At 40.8% G+C, this 19,448-nt stretch overlaps 1 protein-coding gene across 2 annotated transcripts in view; it reads right to left on the bottom strand.

Annotated features, from left to right (window-relative positions):
* Pak5 (p21 (RAC1) activated kinase 5) overlaps window positions 1–19,448 on the bottom strand; it is a 342,836-nt gene that overhangs the window by 15,092 nt on the left and 308,296 nt on the right. For both annotated transcript variants that reach the window (XM_008827193.1, XM_008827194.1), the window contains exons 6-7: window positions 16,891–17,024; window positions 16,047–16,173 (exon numbers count right to left, since the gene is read on the bottom strand). In XM_008827193.1, coding sequence (XP_008825415.1) covers window positions 16,047–16,173; window positions 16,891–17,024 — 261 coding nt within the window. The remainder of the gene's footprint in view (window positions 1–16,046; window positions 16,174–16,890; window positions 17,025–19,448) is intronic.

The following is a 19,448-nucleotide window of genomic DNA, read 5'->3' as shown; positions in this document are numbered from 1 at the left end:
TGGAGTGGCTGGATTGCTTTTGTCTTCAGGAGTTCCCACAGAGGCCCAATTAAGGCCAGGGTCAGATGTTTTCAGGCTTTCTCGTAAGGTCTGGATCCCTCCAGGAACAATTTTGGCCTCAGGAATTTGGTGGTTTGACTGGCCTGGGAGACTGGCCCAGGAAAGATGCTGGTCTAGGGCAGCTGGTGGCTGTGCCACGGAGAGATGCAAAGGCATATGGGTCAGGAAGAGGCCCCAATGACTCCTGGGGACTTCACTGAGGAGCTGTGTTGGTCTGGATGCAAAGGATCAGGAAGAGGAAATGTCAGCCCCAGCATCCTAGGAAGAGGCTAGCAGGTGGTGCAGGGTTAGGGAAGCAGAGGGAGTTGAGGGTGGGACCAGGCCCAGAAGCAGTGTTCCTGGGGCCCAGAGAAGGCACTAGGTTGGATGAAAAGGATCAGGGAGCAGTATTGGTTCCCCAGGTGTCTGGGGCCCCAAGATAAGGAATGGGGCAGGGCCCAAACTCAGGAGAGAACGGCCGGTGGAGATAGGAGGGTGAATGAGGCTGGGGGTGGAGGGGAGGCGGTCAAGGAGTGGAGGGCACAATGGACTTACCTGGGAGAGAGGTCTGTGGGTAGGAGAGAGGCCTGCAGGTGTCCTCCAGGCCCAAGGAAGCAGAGGGAGGTTAGGGTTGGACCAGGCCCAGAAGCAGTGCTCCTGGGGCCCAGAGAAGGCACTAGGTTGGTCCTGATCAGGGAGCAGTATTGTTTCCCCAGGTGTCTGGGGCCCCCAGACCAGGAATGGGGCAGGTCCCAAACTTGGAGAATGGAGGTGGAGATGGGATGGTGAATGAGGCTGGGGGGAGTCAAGGTGAGGAGGGCGCAATGGACTTAACCTGGAGAGAGGCCTGCGGGTAAGAGAGAGGCCTGCTGTGCGTCCTGCAGGCCCAGGGAAGGAGCCTTCATGTTATTTTTTATGTTTCAAATTAAATTGCTGATATATCATTCTTAATTTATCATTAACGAGAGTTCAGTATTTGTTTACACCTTTATGAAGTCTATACACAGTTAAATGTACATATCTTTGATGATGAGTTTTCATAAGTGCATATACTTGTATACCACAAAGTCTTAGTAAGATATACCTGGCAGCACCATCTGCAAGCAGGTAGCCCTGGGCTGTATAGCAATCCAACCTAGCAGCTGGAGAGATGGCTTAGTGGTTAAGAGCACTGGTTGCTGTTGCAGAGGACCTGGGTTTAGTTCCCATCACCCACATAGTATCTAACAACCATCTGTAACTCTAGTTCCAGAGGCTCCAACACCCTCTTTTGGCCTTCACAAGCACTGCATGCATGTGGTACACTTACATACATACAAGCAAAACACTCATACACATAAAATGAAAAATAAAAACAAAAAACAGGTGCTGGAGAGATATCTCAGAAGTTAAGAGCACTGGCTGCTCTTGTAGAGGACTCAGGTTTGAATCCCAGCACCCTCCTGGTGGCTAACAACTGTCCATAATTCCAGTTCCAGGGGATCTGATGCCTTCTGACCTCTGCGAGCACTGCATGACACAGGTACACTTACATACATGCAGGAAATACACTCATACACATAAAAATAATAAAATATTTTAAAAATAATGAACAAACCTAGCTAAGCATGGGCCAGTAAGAGAGTAAGGTAGAGAATGAGCTGGCAGGGAGCATTATTGCCTCCATCCTCCTGCCTTGACTTCCTACCATGATTCCCTCAGAGATGATTATGCACTGGAAGTTTAAATACAAAGAAACCCTTTCCCCCCTAAATTGCTTTTGATCATAGTATTTGTCATAGCAACAGAAGGAAATCAGAACAGAACTTGGCACCTGCCTTTCAATATGGATTCAATACCAGTGATTCTCCAGGGAACTTCTAGGACTTCGGCACCAGGTTAGGACTGCTGTTCCTGGATTTGGAAGCTACCTGGTTCTTTGTTTTTCCTGTATGTAGATGATTGTTGTTAGATTATCTAGCCTCTATCATATAGGTCAACAGTAAATTCCCTTGCATTTTACATAGAGAACACTGCCTAAATCAGATTTGTTTCTCGGAAGTTTCAGTAATTATGTGATGCATGAATGCAATTAGCCAAATTGAAATCATAGATTAGGGAGGGTAAGAGAGCCAATGACTGAGATACTCATATGAAAAAAAGTCACACAGATGAATAGAGAAGACATGAAAATAGAGTGAGGCAAGTGTATTTAATTACTCCTATCTCTCAATGCTTAGCTGGTGTGGAAAGCCAGAGGGAAATGTATTAGTTCAAAAGCCTACTGAAAAATTACACATACAATATCTCTACATGATTGCATGTGTATAACTGGAGGCTATATAACAAGAAACACAGTGCAAGACAGGAGAAAACTCCCTTCAAATAGTTGGTCATGGTGTTTTAAGAGATTCACAAAATAACACAGGTTATTACCACAGTCTTTGATTTCCTCCCAGAACGTGAAGGTAAGAACCTAATGCTGAAGACAGGACATACTCCAGACACAGGGCTTGGAGCAATGGAGCTGGAACTGACCCTGAAGCCTCCTCCCTGAAGACTAGCTCTCATAGTTTTAGAGGACACTATGCAAGCTGTTAAGGGAGAAAATCAATCAACGTTCCAACCCCAACTACAAAGCCCAATAACCACAACATGACCAGCACAGAAAACTATATTGGTGCAGTGGTGGCACTTTTATCTTGGGGGTAATCAATAGTTACCTAATTAGACTTAAAGCCCACTCAATGGGAGGGAACTCAATGTGTGGCACTATAAACATAGCTAAATACACATGGCTTGCAGAGGTCATACAGTTTAGAGAAAACACTAAGTCTATCACATCCCTAGACAAATGTAATTTCTTACTATATGCTAAATATGGATCCTTATATTTACAGACAAGTATGCCAGTCACCACTCATCAAAGTAGTTTGTTTTGCAACAGACAGAGTCTATTACAGAATTCCACAACTGATCACACACAGAGAATAAGTGTCTGTGTGATGCTCAACCCTAAGTGATACATCTGCAATAGAATTTCTATACCTAAGGCTCATGAAACATAGTGAAACAAAGGGTAGAGAGAATACTAGTGCATCTCTCAACTCTCATCAGTGAAGCTTCCTCATGCAACAGAGGGCAATGAACACAAGAGGCCACAAGTCGTCAAAGTATAGAGAATAAGCATCTGCAAAGTGTATTTCCCTGGATAGGACGCCTGTATTAAACTTCATCCACACAGGGCTCAGGGACCATTTCAGAAGAGAAGACAGGATTGTAAGAGCCAGGGGAGGTCGTACAACACCATATGGAAACAGTCTTACAGGATCCTGGGACCTTGCTCATATCAGCTTATAGTAATGGTGTCAGCATGCACAAGACCCATGCAAACTCAATCAGACAAAAACCCAGCATAGAACTAGGGAACGGGACAGGCAAGCTCCAACCTTAGCCAAAAATCTATCGTCAGCTGATTACTGCTGGATGAGGGAGAGTTGATCTTTATGGGAGTGACTGTAGATAGGCTGACTCCAGTGGAAGAATGTGCACTGAGGGACATCTGGGTACACTAACTTGACTCAATAGGCCTTAACATATATGACAAAATGCATGCAATCTGGTGGGGGGCTATGGAGGGGTACCATTGGGAGAGGGGGGCATAGAGATGAGTAAGATGTTTTGTATGAAATGCACAAGAATTCAGTGAAAATACACCAGAAAGGAAAATAGAGTCAGAGACTAGAGTTTGCTGCACAAAGCAATGGAACAGCAGGGACTGCCAGTAGTTCCCAGAAACTAGGAGCAAGCACTGTGATAGACTCTTTCTAACATCGTAGAAGGAAACAGCCTGCCGACACTTTGATTCTGATCCTCTGACCTCAGAGAGAATAAAAATGCAGTCGATAGAGTGATATTTAGCTGTTCTAGGAAATTAGTACACACTAGCTCAATTTTATTCAGTCTTTATATAGGCCAGGAGATATTTCAGATTATATATATATATATATCCCATTCAATTGCTCACAAAACACCTTAATGAGATAGAAAATATCATTATCCCCATCTTACAGAGAAGTAAGCAAGGTCTAAGCCAGGCTACTTGCCAAGGATGCAAAGCCAGTAGGTGACAGAGCCAGCACTGGGGAATTTAACCAGCACTCTGTACTGAAGAACAGTTCCAGGGTGAAAGAGGAGGTTAGCAGAGAGCAAGTGTGGAAATGAAAGGGCAAGAGGGGGTAAGTGAGTACAGGGCCTCTGAAGAGATGGAGGGATGAGATCCTGGTCTTGCTATTGAAAGCAGCACCAGCAGCCATATTACCTGGATGCTTGTTAGATCAGCAGAATCTCAGCATCACTCTCCCCTGACCTACTGAAGCAGAGTTTCTACTTTAAGAAGCCCCCCCAGGTTATTGATGAATACAATGGAACACAGACTATAGTTCATCTAAGAAAAGGAGTGTCTAATGATCAGGTGAGGAGTAGGGGGATCTGTTTTCATAGGCTTTATCTCTCCATTACAGATTATATTATTTTTGCTAAGCCTGTCTCCCTGTGCTGAATTCAACACATTGAGGATCCACTTGAAATGCTTTTGAGATCCTTCTTGATCTGTGTCACCTGCATAGGCAACCTCCTTCTTTATTATTTTCTGTACATACTTCCACCAATCCTAGAGATCTAATGGGGTTCCTGGGATGTGGGGATCCTAGTGCTAAAACCTGGAAAGTTCATGAAAATCAGAAAGAGTTGGCTAATCTATGCTCTGTTCTCAACTCTGAGATTTTGCTATTTTCTTCCCTGAGTTTAAAAATAAATGAGACAGGGTCTCACTATGTATCCCTAGGTGGCTTAGAAGTCCCTATGTAAAACAAGCTGGCCTTGAATTTGCAGAGCTCCGTCTGCCTCTGCTTTCTGAGGCTGGGAGTAAAGGCATGCGCCACCATATCCAGCCTGTGTTTTCAGTTCTTAAATACACTGCAGAATGTTTACCACATCTCATGTCCTTAGGAGTTTTTCCCTAACACGTTGAGTCTTCCCTCCATAAATTCAAAAGAACTTAGCATGCACTCAGCTGGAGATGTTTCCTGTTGGCGAATGTGTCCCCTCACCGAGGTGGGATGTTCCTCAGGGCAATGACTCTGCTTTTGGAGTGGTGAAAACAGTAGATGCTGGAAAGACACCTGCCAGTAGATTTACCTCATATTGTGTCATGTATGCATGATAGTAGAGCATGTGGTAGTAAACTCTTTGGAGGAAACTTTTGGGAACCCCCATTGACATATGTAAGACAACTATTTCTAAATAAAAGTTGGGACACAGAAGAAATGGTAGTAAATTTTTTGAAATTATTTTTTTCCAATTTCCTTGTTTACAATTATCTCACTAAACAACCCAAGGCCATGTGGTATGGAGTGGAGTGCAATTAAATTATTACTGATGAAATGCTAAAGAAAGCTGATTTGGAAACATTATTTTGTACAATTAATATATGCTGAAAGTAAAAACAAGATTAACCAAATGCTGGCTTAGGGGAGAGAGAGTTTTCAAATGGCTTTCATGTCAACAATTAGCCCCAAAGCCTGGAAAACAGCTCAGCAGGTAAAGGCACTTGCCACCAAGTCTGATGACCTGAGTTTAAGCCCTAGGACCCATGTGGTGTAAAGAGAGAACATACACCAGAAACTTGTCCTCTGACCACCACACCACGCTGTGGCATGCACTCCTCCCTCCCACCAGATAAGTAGATGTGATAATTTTTTCTAAAGAATGAACTCAAGAAGACTCCTACCATAGAATCTCCCATGGAGTATTTAGAGGGTCCCGTAGCAATGATAGCTGGTCCATGGTCCTTGTTGCCTTGCTCTAAAAGGACTCTATGATATAGAGAAGTGGAAATGCTACAGTCCACGATATGGGTAGAAGTAGGACTGAGGAAGGGATGCCGGCTTCCACCATTTATGTGCTGTGCTCAGGCATCCAGAAGTTCTTCCAAATATCAGTGGGGGACTGGGGACGTACCTTCTATAAGTCCATGGGTCTAGCCTAAAGGAGAGCTTGAACACTTGGGACAAGAGACTAGAGCCTTGATAACCTGCAAGGTTACCCTCCTAAACAGTCCAGCTCCTGAAAGACCTGATAATTCCCAGTGAACACAGGCCGGGTCAGGAGAATCGAAGCTAACCAAGGCAAGGACCAGAGAGAAATAAGAAGTGAATCTCATCTCCCTCACTCTGACATCCCGGATGCCATATTTTCTCTCTCCCAGAAGCCATCATTAGAAAGAGGGAAGGTAGGAGGCAAGAGGAAGAGGCTAGTGGTTAGATCTGAAAGACAGAGGTTTTTTATATTTTATTTATTATTTTTGTTTTATGTGTACGAGTGTATTGCCTACATGTATGTGAGTGCACCTGTGTCATGAAATGCTGCAGAGGTCAGAAGAGGGCTTTGGATTCCCCTGGAACTGGAGTTAAGGACAGTTCGTAGCCGCCATATGGGTGATGGGAATCGAACCCGGGTCCTCTGCAAGAACAGTCAGTGCTCTTAACCGCTGAGCCATCTCTCCAGCTCCATGACAGAGTTTTTAAAGGTATCTACTAATTTTTGTAACAATGTGGTTTAACTTTGACTGACAATGTTTAAGATATTCAAGCAGCTTAGATTTAACGGGTTCAATTAAAATAGAAAATTTTAAGAATTCAGCAAGTAGAGTTTTATGAACAAGTTTGGGTAAGCTTTAGGAAATGATAATGTCTCTCTGTGTGCATGCGTATGTATTTGTGTGTCTTTAAATGCATGTATGTATGTTGTCAGAGTAGTTACTTTTAAGCTAAATTGTAGTATACAAATTGAAGATGAGCAACAACAATTACAGCAACAGATTCCATTTGCCTATTCATATAAGAAATCTGAATGATTAAGGAGGTGAATGTTCAGTACTTTGGCACTGGTAGTTTTTAATTTCAGTACCTTTACTGTGGGTTTTTCTTTGCTGACATAAAAACTCCAAATGCCTCAAAAATCTGGCATCCTAATAATTATCTCCCTGACAAAATGTAAGTTAAGAAATTGAAACTAGACACTTGGAAGTTAGGCCTGCTCTTTTGTGGGAGTAGAAGTGCTTTTGTATGATTTTTTACTCATCCAAGTACATAAAAGACAATTTTCGAAAAGAAAATAATTGCACACAACATTTGTCCAAATAAATCTTCAAACAGATAATGAGAACTCAAGCAAATGAGTGTAATAAAGCTCAGGAGGCAGATCTAAAAGCAAACTACATGGCATGCAGGCTAGCTTTGTTTTAGCTGGAATTGTATAACTCAGCTGCTTAGCAACTCATCCCTGTCCCTTTAATGCAGTTATGTTAAGAGAACTGGAGAAAGCATATTACCTACTCCTTAAAAGGAGAAGGTGTAGCTTGTTACATAAGAACAGACCAAGGATCTTCAGAGTTTAGAGATCAAAAGGAACTCCCGGCTATCTCTAATATCTTCTCACTAGGATTCAGGGACTTCACAAAAGGATGTAGAGGAGGGGTGTGGGCAAAAGAAGGACCATCTTCTGAACAGTTTTAGGTCTAAAAACTAAAATATAAAAACTCTGGCTCTATAAATTGTTTATATTCTAAAGAATTCTGTTTCCTGCAAGTTTTGGGTTAAGGCAATAGATGGATGCTTTTATGAATTTTTACTGGGTGTTTCCTATAAGGCAATGACCTCAGCATCATTTGACAGCTTGTCAGTAAAGCAGGTTCCTGGGTACCACCTAGCCTGTCTGCATCAGCATCCTTGAGGGGGGGACTTAGGAATGCTTTTGCCATGCTTGTCACTGGGTTCTGATGACCACTGAAGTTTGAGAACGTCTGCTTTACTGAAAGCAATGACCTAGGGACAGAGAATAGAAAGGTTCAGTTTGATGATGGTGACTCCAGCTCTCCTTAAGGCCCCGTTAGGGCTCCACCAACTCCAAGCAGAGGCAGGCATCAGAGGTACTAACCTAGAATGGCAGACACTTCTTTTCCTCACCTGACATTTCGCATTGCACAGAGAGTTGGAAGCTGCTTGTTCAAAGCAGTGTTAAAAGGTAACTAAAACCTGCTTTCCTGACTTCATATGCTGTTTCCTGCACTGGGACAGCCCTCCTCTGTACACTAGCAGGAGGGTAGGATGGACAGAGGTCTGGGTGAGTTTCAGAGACTGTTGAAGCAAAATGGAGTTTCGCAAGTTATTTTACATGCCAGAGTTTCTGTCTATTTAAAAACAGATTTTGAGTGATAGCCTTTAAGCCATCTTCTAATGGTAAAATGCTAGTTACTAGAGAGACAAAACAAAAATGACTAAGGAAGCAGAGCTAACAATATCAGTCAATTAAATGAGTAGGTAGAGGTAATGAACACCAGGGACACAGATCCCTGGTGAGGAGATGCTGGCTTCCAGCTGATTTCTGGTACCACAGTAACAAGGACGTAGACTGGCCGTGAGACCCTAGCTGATGATCTGGCCACTTATCTTTCAAAAATATTAAATCGGTTATATTTAAGAATTTTGAACAATGACAACTCATAAAACACATCTAAGCTCAGGACACAGAAACACAGCAAACATTAGCAAAATAACATTAATAATAATAAATCCCCTTTTCCATGTTGGTCAATGAGACACATTCAGTGTCCGGTCATGTTCAATTCCCACTGCATTAATGGCCAATAGGATTAAAAAGAAAGCCCAATGCTCATAATCGCTTCCTGAAAAGACCAACATTTATTAGACTCTTATGGAGTGCAGAAATGGTTTGTGCTACTTCAATATGTAGAAAGTTGAATTCACACAACTGTACATCAAACAAAGAGCTAACATCCAGAATATACAAAGAACTGCAAACATTGGATAACAAGTAAAATTACCAGTCAACAAATGGGCCAATGAGCTGAATAGACAGTTTTCAGAAAAAGAAACACACGTGGCCAACAACTATTTCAAAAAGTATTCAACATCCCTAGACATCAGGGAAATTGAAATTAAAACTACTTTGAGATGCTTCCTTACCCCAGTCAGAATGAAACTGGACAAGTTGGAGTAAGTATGGAGAAAGAGGACCCCTTATTCATTGCTGGTGGGAGTACACATTAGTGTAGCCATTATGGAAAGAAATTTTGAGCCCCCCCCCAATTAAAAATAGAACTAACATATGACTGAACTATCTCCTTCCTGGGCAAATATACACCCAGAGAACTCTTTATCTTACTATAGAGATATCTGTAGCCCTGTGTTTATTGCTGCTCTATTCACAATCAAGGAAATGGAATCAACCTAGTTATCCATCAATAGATGAATGGATAAAGAAAATTTGGTACATATATAAATTGCGATATTATTTAGCCCTAAAGAAAAATGAAATCACAAAAATTCACAGCCAAGTTATGGACCTAGAACATATAGTATTAAGAAAGGTCACCCAATCTCAGAAAATAAAAAGCCATGTTTTCCTTCATTATACAGATCCTAGTCTATAATGCATACACATACATATGTAAGCAAATGCACGTGTGGGTACACCATAACATTTGAACAAGAAAGGGTGATTTGAAAGGAAAAGAAGATAGTTTTTGTCTTTTCTTCAATTATTCTTTATTCCTCCTTCAAGTTATATAGAAGATGAACACAAAATCCTTACATCATCTCTAAGCACCCTTCCAGCTGGCATTTTCCCCAAGGCAAGGATTTAGGCAGCCCACTCCTTTGGGAGATGTAAGAAACCCTGGCGGTGAAATGGGTGAGTGTAACAAGGAAGGAAAAGTAGCTAGTCAGGGATTAGCAGCTACAAGCAAGCTTTCACTGTAGACAACTAGAACTTCATCCTGTGGGTCCTATGTGAGCAAGTGCCTCCCAGTTATTCTACCCATGGTGAGAGCGCTGGGGCACATATGTACTAACTGGTAACGTGTGTCATGGCTGCTTCTAGAGAAGTAGAATGTTAATTTCCTAGACCCTCTAGATTGGCTTATCAAGCAAAAACAGATCTCACTGGCCAGAGAAAGTCCACAGGCAAAGAGATGCAGATGGTGGCAGCTGGAGGCAGAGCTCGTGATCATGAAGGGAGAGGTTCCACAAACAACTGAGATTGTGGAAGAGCCCCACTAGTATCTGCTACATGTTACGTGTTTACCCTTACTATAGCCCTCACATTACTATCTTGTATGAATTCAGGCACAGTTTTGCCAGATTCAGTAGCTTCTAGTTTGGAGCTATCATGACTAAAACAGCTTGCCCAGCAGCAAGCTTATTTTTAATTTTGAAAAACCGTTAAAGTGATTGTACAATTTTATATTCCTATCAGTGGTGTGTGAATGAGTGGTATTATCACTATTTTCCATTTTAGACATTCTAATGGGTATGTAATATTTCATTATAGCTTTAATTTGCACTTCTCTAATGTCAATGATACTGATGATTTAACAATAGGAAGAGTTCAGGACTTCCTGTATGGCAGACAACATTTTCCAACAGTGTCAATAATAATATAAACTGTATTATTATTGAGTTCTGTTACTTGTCTTTCTACTCAGGAAGACTCTTTAACTCCCTCCCCACTGAATCTAGAAGGTCTCGTAATTATGAAAGAAGTGGTGTTATTTGATCCAGAGTCTAGGCAATGACAATGCCATGTATTTTCATCCTGTTTTGAGGGGGTACACTTAGAATCTAGCCACTATCCATGAAGAAATCCAAGCAACACGAAGAGGCCACAGTGTAGGTATTCCAGCTAACACCCACTCACCAAGAAGCACTAATTATCAGATATGTAAATGAAAAAGATTCTAGATGATTCTAGACTCAGAAATCTAACCACAAGCCAAAACATCACTGCTTTGCTGAGACCAGTCAATCCCCAGAGCCACATGAGGCAATGTTAAAATAACCTTTTACTAAGGCCGTAAATATTGAAATACTTTGTTATAAAGATAATAGGTAATCAAATCAGTCTTCTATAGTATATAATGCCATGTTCTAATAGAGTACCATGAAAACATTCTCTATTACACTTCATTTCTTTTCCCTTTATGCTTTTTACAAAATGTTTTCTTTCACGATAGAGACCGAAAAGCTGATTCGAACTAATGTGGTATACTGTTCTGCGATGGAAATGAGCAAGCTTTGGGTAGTGTGTCAGGAAGCATGAGATCCATTCAACAGGCTGGCTGCTCCTTCTTTCTGGAACACTGTCACCTTTGTCTGACAGTCACAGGCCCAGGTCTTTCCAAGGCTTATTCATCTCCATGGGGCCTTCTCTGATTGGTATCTAACAGAGCTCTGGCTTCATGGGCTCCATTCACCTAATATGATAAATGAATTATGGAAATCTTATCATTTATTAGCACTTGTCTGATGGTCTTTTAATTAACTAATTAATTTATTCATTGTATGTGGGTGTGATGCATGTGGGGCTTATATAGGAGCCAGAGGTCAAAATCATTGTGTTACTCTAGTGCTTTCAACCTTATTTTTTGAGACAGGGACTTCCAATGAAACTGTAGCTTGCCAATTGGCTAGACTGATCAGAAGCCCCTGGAATCTTCCAGTTTCCACCTCTCAGTGCACCGCCATGCCTGGCTTTTTTTTTTCTCTCTTTTTATTTTATTTTATTATTTTATTTATTTTTTTATTCCCATTTTTGATTTTAATTATTTGTATACTCCTCCCCATCTGCCCATTCTCCTACTGCCTCCTGCTCAATTTAATGTACTCTATTATATACATATATGTGTATCTATACACATACATACATATAATAAGGCCTATAGAATCTAATTTGTTTTCCCAAATGTCCTTCAGTGTGGGTCCATCTACTAGAGCCTGGTTAGCTAACCAAGAGTCCAGTCCTTGAAAGAGACTGTCTCTCTTGCTTCCCAGCAGCCATCAGTTGCCCAAAATTCCTTAGGTTGGGGTTTCTTACTCACTTCCCCATGTCTATGCTGGGATTTTGTCTGGTCTGAACTTGTATGGGACTTGTACATGCTGTCACCACTGCTATGAGTTTACTGACCAGCTGTCTGGAAAACTCTATTCCTTATGGTCATCCACCACCTCTGGCTATTACAATGTTTCTGTTCCCCCTTTCTTTAGTGATCCCTGAGCCTTGGGAGGTAGAAGTCTGATATAGGTATCCTGTTCAGGGATAAGCACTCTGTAGGTTTTTGTTCTTTGCACATTGGCCAGTTGTGGGTTTCTGTGTTAATTCTCATCTGTTTCATAAAGAAACAGAATTAAGAGATGCATTAATCCACAGGTATAACAATACTTCATTCGGAGTCAGTTTAACAGTATAATTACTTAGTAGAAAACTAGTATTGAGCTCTCCCCTATGTCTTGTGACCTGTCTAGACTCAGGCTCCTAAGCCTGATATCAATGTCAGGTATGGGTTTCATCCTATGAAGCAGACCTGAAGTCCAATTAGAAACTGGTTCCCGGCCTTTAATATGGGTGGTTCCTGGCTTTTAGTATGGGTGTTGGGGATCTGAATTCAGGTCTTCATGTTTGTGCAGCAAGTAATTCACCCATCTCCTCCAGAAAGGAAATGGTAATTCTGTTCCTTCGTTTATGTGTTTCTCATATTTCTACACCACAAATTAACTTAATGGAAAATTGATGGTTTTTGTTCATCTTTAGGACCTATAACTGTTCCAATGCATAGCAAATATTCAGAAAATATTTATGGAATGTATGTGGAACAAACAACCAAGACTAATAGAATATACAGTACTTCTGCTCCTGACTGTGGTGGGTACACAGAGCAGTATAGGAAGGTTCGAGGCACAGGTTCTGTCCTTGAGAATGGAAATTGAATGGCTTAATAATCCCATACATCAAGTAGAGGCAAGCTTTTTAAGTAAGCTGATTAAATGATGACTCATTATCTTAGTCTCTTGACTGACTTTGAATCAGATATGTGCTTCTGGTAAGGAAGCTTACATTCCCAGCTTCAAGGCACAGAGAAAGAAGCTTGGCTTGAAACTGACCTGGTTGCTTTTTAAGCACCAGTTCCCAGAGCTGATTCATGGGTCAATTCAGTGCTTGTAGATTGTGTTTTATGATCACGGGGCTTCACCTAGGTGCTTTCTGAGTCAGGCAGGGAGGATTCCCGCCCTTTCCCTATACCTGTTCTTTTGTGTAGACGTGGTTCCATCCTTTCCCCGTATCTACATCCCTTTGCAATGTGATTTTACATTTTTTTCTCATCAAAAAGGACAGTCTAGAATTGGGAGATGGTTCAGCGGATAAATCCTTTACCCTGAAAGTATGAGGGCTGCAATAAGATCCCCAGAATCCTCTTAAGTGCTGGATAGACATGATGACCCACCTGTAATTCCAGCACTTGGAAGGCAGAGACAGGGAACCGGCAAGCTCTGGGTTCTGTTGCAAGACCCTGCCTCAACGAAAGGTGGAGAGCAGTCATCAACTTTGGAATGTTACATGCATGTGTACACATGTGTACATGTAGCAGTGTGCACATGTGAGCCCACATATAAGGGACTGTGCAAACACACATGTACACACATGTAGAAAAAAAGCAAAAAAGGTGGGAATCTGTTCTCCATCTTCTGAATCTGGGCTTGATTGTGGTGTGGCTTACTTTAGCTAAGGTTATCTAAGATGAGGGTTCAAATGTGCTTGTGGGGTTTGACTCTCTTGCTATTCTTGGGAACACTGCACTGGTAATGTGTGAATTAGCCAGGACTATGCTACCCGGAGACAGGTGATCCATGACCCCATTAGCACTCTACCCCTGTTGAAATCTAACTAACTACAAGCAGGTGATGGAGTCCCTCAGTTACAGGCTGCTTACAACTGTGAGTTAAGGTGGTGGCATGTAGAGCAGGAACAGCTATCCCAGCCGATGAGGCCCAAATTACTGACCCATAGGTTTGTGAGCAAATACACAGTGATTTTAAGCCACTTAATTCTGAGTGGTTTGCTAGGTAGCAAAACTCTATTATGTCTGCTCTTGCAACCATTCCTTTAAAATAATTTTATCCAGAATAATGCCCAAGGTAGTAATTTAAAACTTCCCATATGCATAATCCCCAAATATGTATATATGTAAATATGAAAAAATAGATAATAGGATTATGAGAGATCTTTATTTTATCCTTTACCAAACTTGCAATTTGATAGATCCCTAAGTCCTCACCCAAGCGGTCCCCTCGTCATCAAATTCCCAGCCTCCAGATCAGGCAGACAGACCTGCTCAGCCTTAACTCTGGTAAGTCAGATCCAGCTCTCTGCCTCCCTACCCCATTTCTCTCATTCACCCCTGCCCCATCCCCTGCTGGCCTCTTTAACAGGTGGGCTCAAATTCCTTCACCTCAGGTCCCAGTACTAGTGTCTCAAACCTGATTAACGAAACACCCTACCATAGATTCCCTAAGTCCCCCCCCCGCCCCCACAAGGTCGCCCCTCACCATCAACTTCCCCGTGTCCCAATTAGGCAGATAGACCTGCTCAGTCAGGACTCTGACCAGTCTACTACCCAGCAAGAACTTGAAATACATACCAATTTGTCTTCCATACCTAAACAAAAAGTAACTAAGCTACATAAACAATATTCACAGAACCAAAATTAAACAGAAGCAGAGTAGAAATTCCTGTTGAATACATAACCAACAAAGAACATCCATGTGCCCAGATGGCAATGCAAAAACACAAACAATACGAAAAACCAGGAAACTATGTCCCCAACAAGACCTCTGAATCCTACAGTAGTGCACAGCGTTGATAACTACCCTGTGACCCCCAGGATGCAGAATTTAAAAGAACAATCATAAATATGATCAAAGAACTTCAATAAAACACAGACAACTCAAAGATCTCAAAGAGGAAAGGCATCAACTTGCAATTTATCTATAAGAAATTTAGAACCTTTTGAAAACAAGACAAGCCAAGCCAAAGTGCTGGGGCAGTTTCTCCCTGCCCTCTCTGATCATGCCTCAGCAGATTCTGATGGGATATGAACTCTTTCCATCTGGCTGAAGCTGCTGGATTATAAACACACACATTGAAAAGATATTGACTCCTCAACCCAGGGCCATTTCAGAACCACTAAAAGGTGACAATCTATGCTTCAAGACTCTTCTATCTATGTCTCCCTTGGAATGTGAATTTACTGTTTCTTTTTTTTGGATGTCACTTTACCCTATATTCTGTTAGCTAGTGTATTTCAACAGAATTTCTTGTGTAGGTTATGGTAGTGAGAAACACAGAAGTCTGGGCAAGAAAATATACTATGATAAATGTTTTCTATTTGCCCTTTCTGATGAGATTCTTTTTTATCCTTTCTCTGGACCTTCCTGGGCCAGGCCAGGAGACTGGAAGCAAGGAGCAAAGTAGGTTGTGGACATTTATCTCCAGCTCCATCCTGCAGGTTCAGAGCTCTTTCCAAGCAGCCCTGACATAACATCTATTTCCAGATTCCAGTGAGCACTTCCTCACCTCTTCTCTTCAGGTCTGGGGCAATAACAACGGTGGTCTGTTTCAGAGTATAGCACTCGTCCTTGTGCCTAGTTTCTTGGAATTTTTATACATCTGCTCACAACTTGGTAAGCTATCTTTTTAGTAAGGTCTCCTCAAACTATTCAAGTTGGTCATCTGTTTCTCACACACAGACTTAGAGATCTAATAGACATAGATGCTCAAGAGAAGGGGTAGCCACAGCCCTCAAAAGTCAGCTTCTCTCTTCCCACAAAAATGAAATGCAGTAGGAGAAAAGAAATGCTCACAGTTCCCATTACTTCCTACGCTCATTGTAAAGGAGACAAATTATCCATCAATTTCAGGTCATGGGTAATTCTGAATAACAGGATGACACAGAGAATGGAAAGGTAATTTCCTCTTTGCAGTTCTGGGAAATAGAGTGGGTGACGTGTGACTAACAAAAATTAGAATTATGAGAAAGTGTTCTTAAGAGAATAATGCCCATGACAGACCAAGTGACAAACTAAACTGGAGGGGACCCAGCATGACAACCTTACCCGACCATCACTTGTCAGGAGGATTGAGTCACTCTTTATGTCCCTGTGAATCACTCCTTGGTTATGCAGGTAGGAGAGAGCTCTCAGAACTGACAGGCAGACAGTGGCTATCTGTTCTTCATTCATTCTAGAAAGGAAATAACATTTAAAGAAAAAGACAAGTTTAAGGACATCTTTCTAATGCTCAAGCGATGCCACTTTCTTGGGTTCTGGAAAACTAGTTCATGTCTCTAGCCCATGTCTAGAAAATCAACTGATAAAGGAAAGGAACATTCCTGGACAATGATTCCCACAAAAATCAATCCTGGAACTGAGCATGCCAGGGGCCCCATAAAGTCAAAGGAAAGTGATTCTATTTGTTAGTTTTTTGTTATTAGTTCAAATTCATGTCCATGAACTCTTATACTATGGGCACTGAAGCTATACTCAACTAGAATTAAAGGATTTTTAGTTTCCAGGCAGTTCATTACAGTGACATAAAATTTGATCTTCTGCCTGACCCTTCCTGCCCAGGTACTCATGGTGGTGTTAGCACATGTAAATGTCATGGCATCTCAGGTTAATGAAACTGGACTCCATATAGGCAATGGGAAGTTCTGTTATTTGTTACTAAAACTGTATTCTTAGTAGGTTGCTGATAGTGAATCAATAGATATCAATGGCCTTCACAGTATAGTATGAGTGTTAATTTAGTGAACGGCCTATACATGCACGGTATTATAATGGGCACTCTTGGGAATATAGTCAAAAGGGATGCTGTGTTCCCTGAATGCAAAATGCTAAGAATTTATCAAGAATTCATGGAGATGGCCCTTGAGGTGGCACCCCGAATTTTCTGTCTTACCTGGTATGTGTAACAATGTCTGTCAAGGCACCACCTTCTAGAAACTCCATGACCACCCAGAGCTCATCGCTAACAAGATAGCTGTTATACATGTCGACTACATTGTCGTGGTGATAGTCTCGCATTATCACAACCTGGATGGATGAGAAAGATACATGTTAACTTGTGCTAGTGAAATCTTTTTGTGTTTTCTCTTGAGGCAGCATCAATATTTGACTGAGAGGTATTGAGTGTTCGAGGAAATTCTTCAGGAATCTACCTTAGAAAAAGTAATCAAGAATAGCTAGTAATAATAAGGAATCAAGATAGAACATGTAGAGAGAGAAAGGGAGGAAGAAGAAGAAAAGAAGAAAATGAGAAGGAGGAGGAAGAGGAGAAGGGGAGGGGAAGGGAAGAGGGAGAATAGGAAGGTGAGAGGAGAAACATTAAGAAATGCATCAAGGTTTGTTTTCAAAGAGGGAATATACTTGGCCCGTTTGTGGGGATGTGATCAGATACGTGTAATATATACAGACCATTATCTATACTCTACTGTGGGTTAACTCAACAAAGAGCTACCAACTCACAAATAAGTGAATGGCAGTTGAGGACCATGAAGTAAACAGTAATTAGAGGAAGGGCTATAAGAGACCAACTTAATTTAGGTTGGGTCTGAGGGATGATTGGTCTGAATACAGAAAAAGTAAAACTAAATATGTTATAGGTTTTAAGAAGGCTGCCTTGACCCTGCTTATTAGAGTGTCCAGAAATCACTGCCTTGTGGCTGCTTTAAATCACTCTTTCAGAGTTTGTATTAAGTAATAAATTATCCCTATTTGTTCTGGCACTATAATTTAGGAAAAGTTTCTAGCAATCACGAATGGGAAGATACTCAAGCCCACATATTTAGAGTCATCTGTGAGTTTTAGAACATGTGCAAGAAATGAGCATCTTGTGGGAACTGGAGCTATGATAAGCCACTGGGGCCTTCATAGAGTCATGTTTCCACTGAGAAGGTTAAAATTGTAGCTGAGAGCTTTTATACTGAGTCTGTGGATCAATTCACTTCTGACTCTGTTAGCTTTCCGTCATTAGTGCAAATTCATGTCCATGAACTCTTACACTGCAGGCACTGAAGCCATTTTAAGTAGAATTAAAGAATATTTATGTTTTAGGCAGCTCATTACAGTGACATAAACTTTGATGCTCTACCTGACCCTTTCTGCCCCAGGTACTCATTACAAGATAAATGAGAATACTCCCAATAGAAAGCCAAAGAGTTCAAACAGACATAGGTGGTTCTGCAGATCTAGATTAAGCATCCTTTGCCTGACATACTGACACTTATATCCTTTTATGCTCTTTTTTTAAAGTTTTTTTTGTGTGTAGTATGTATATGTGATGTATGCATATATCTGGAGCTAGGTTGGTGGCCAGCAAGCCCCAACAATCCTCCTGTCTCCTCTCCCACAGAGATGGGGTTACAGGTGCACATGAGCATATCCAGATTTTTATGTGGATTCTGGTGATTTAAACTCAAGTCCTCATGCATAGTCAGCAAGTGCTTGTACCTGCTGAACTATCTCCCCAGCTCAAATATTGATATCTTGATGTCTTTTATTTCCCATAAAAATAATCTCTTTCCCCTCTATACTCATAAATTAAAGGAATATTATTCCAAAGTGCTGTTTCCTGACACAAGTACTCAGATTTCCCCACTTATTTGGGGGCTCTGAATTGATACTTGTACAATTAATATGCAAAAAAGTTTCCTTAATATATCAAGTATTCTTATCAAAAATAAAGATGCTAGTGTACTAATTGAAAAGTATGCAGAGGAAATATGATTTATATGCTCTGAAGAGAAACCAGCATATAGAGGATAAGATTTAATGTAGTATTAAATTGTATATAAATATATAAAATAAATTTAGTAAAGTAGTAATAACTCTAATTAAAACAAGAAGTTTACTAATGTCTATCAGATGAACAGAAATAATATAATATCTAGTAATGCTAGTTAATGTGAAATAGGACTGTTATTTTTGAAGGTCCAAATTGGTATTTTTCTGAAAACATTATGCATGATTGTTCTAAAACTCACATATATTTACATACAGCTAAATAAACAACACTCACTGAAAACTGTAAAAGAGACAAACTGAAAACAACATAAATCAGAGATTGGTTTAAGGAATTTGATTCACATAATGATGGACGAACTTGAGGTCATCGAAATGATGTTTTGATATACATTAAAAATAAATCACTGTATTTTGATAATTTTTATCAATACAAGGTTAACATTAAGTGAAATTAGAAAATATCAGACTACACATAAAAAATTATCCCAAATAGATGATACAGAAGTAGAAAAATATAAGAAAAATACTGAAATAATAACATATGTCGTTATTGTTTGACTGTGGAGTTACGGGGAGTGTTTGCTATATTTCTCATACCTTTATGGGCAGAATTTATAATTTTAATAAAGGCTAGGGAGATATTTTAAAGTTCCTGAAAGATGATAATCAGGAAGTAGTAAACTACTTGTAATTGTGTTAAGGAAATTAGTTACA

The sequence above is a fragment of the Nannospalax galili genome, unplaced genomic scaffold (genome assembly GCF_000622305.1).
Source record: "Nannospalax galili isolate Female #2095 unplaced genomic scaffold, S.galili_v1.0 scaffold151, whole genome shotgun sequence".
Lineage (NCBI taxonomy): Eukaryota > Metazoa > Chordata > Mammalia > Rodentia > Spalacidae > Nannospalax > Nannospalax galili.
Note: the sequence above shows the minus strand (reverse complement) of the source record. Positions and strands in the feature narration are given on the sequence as shown.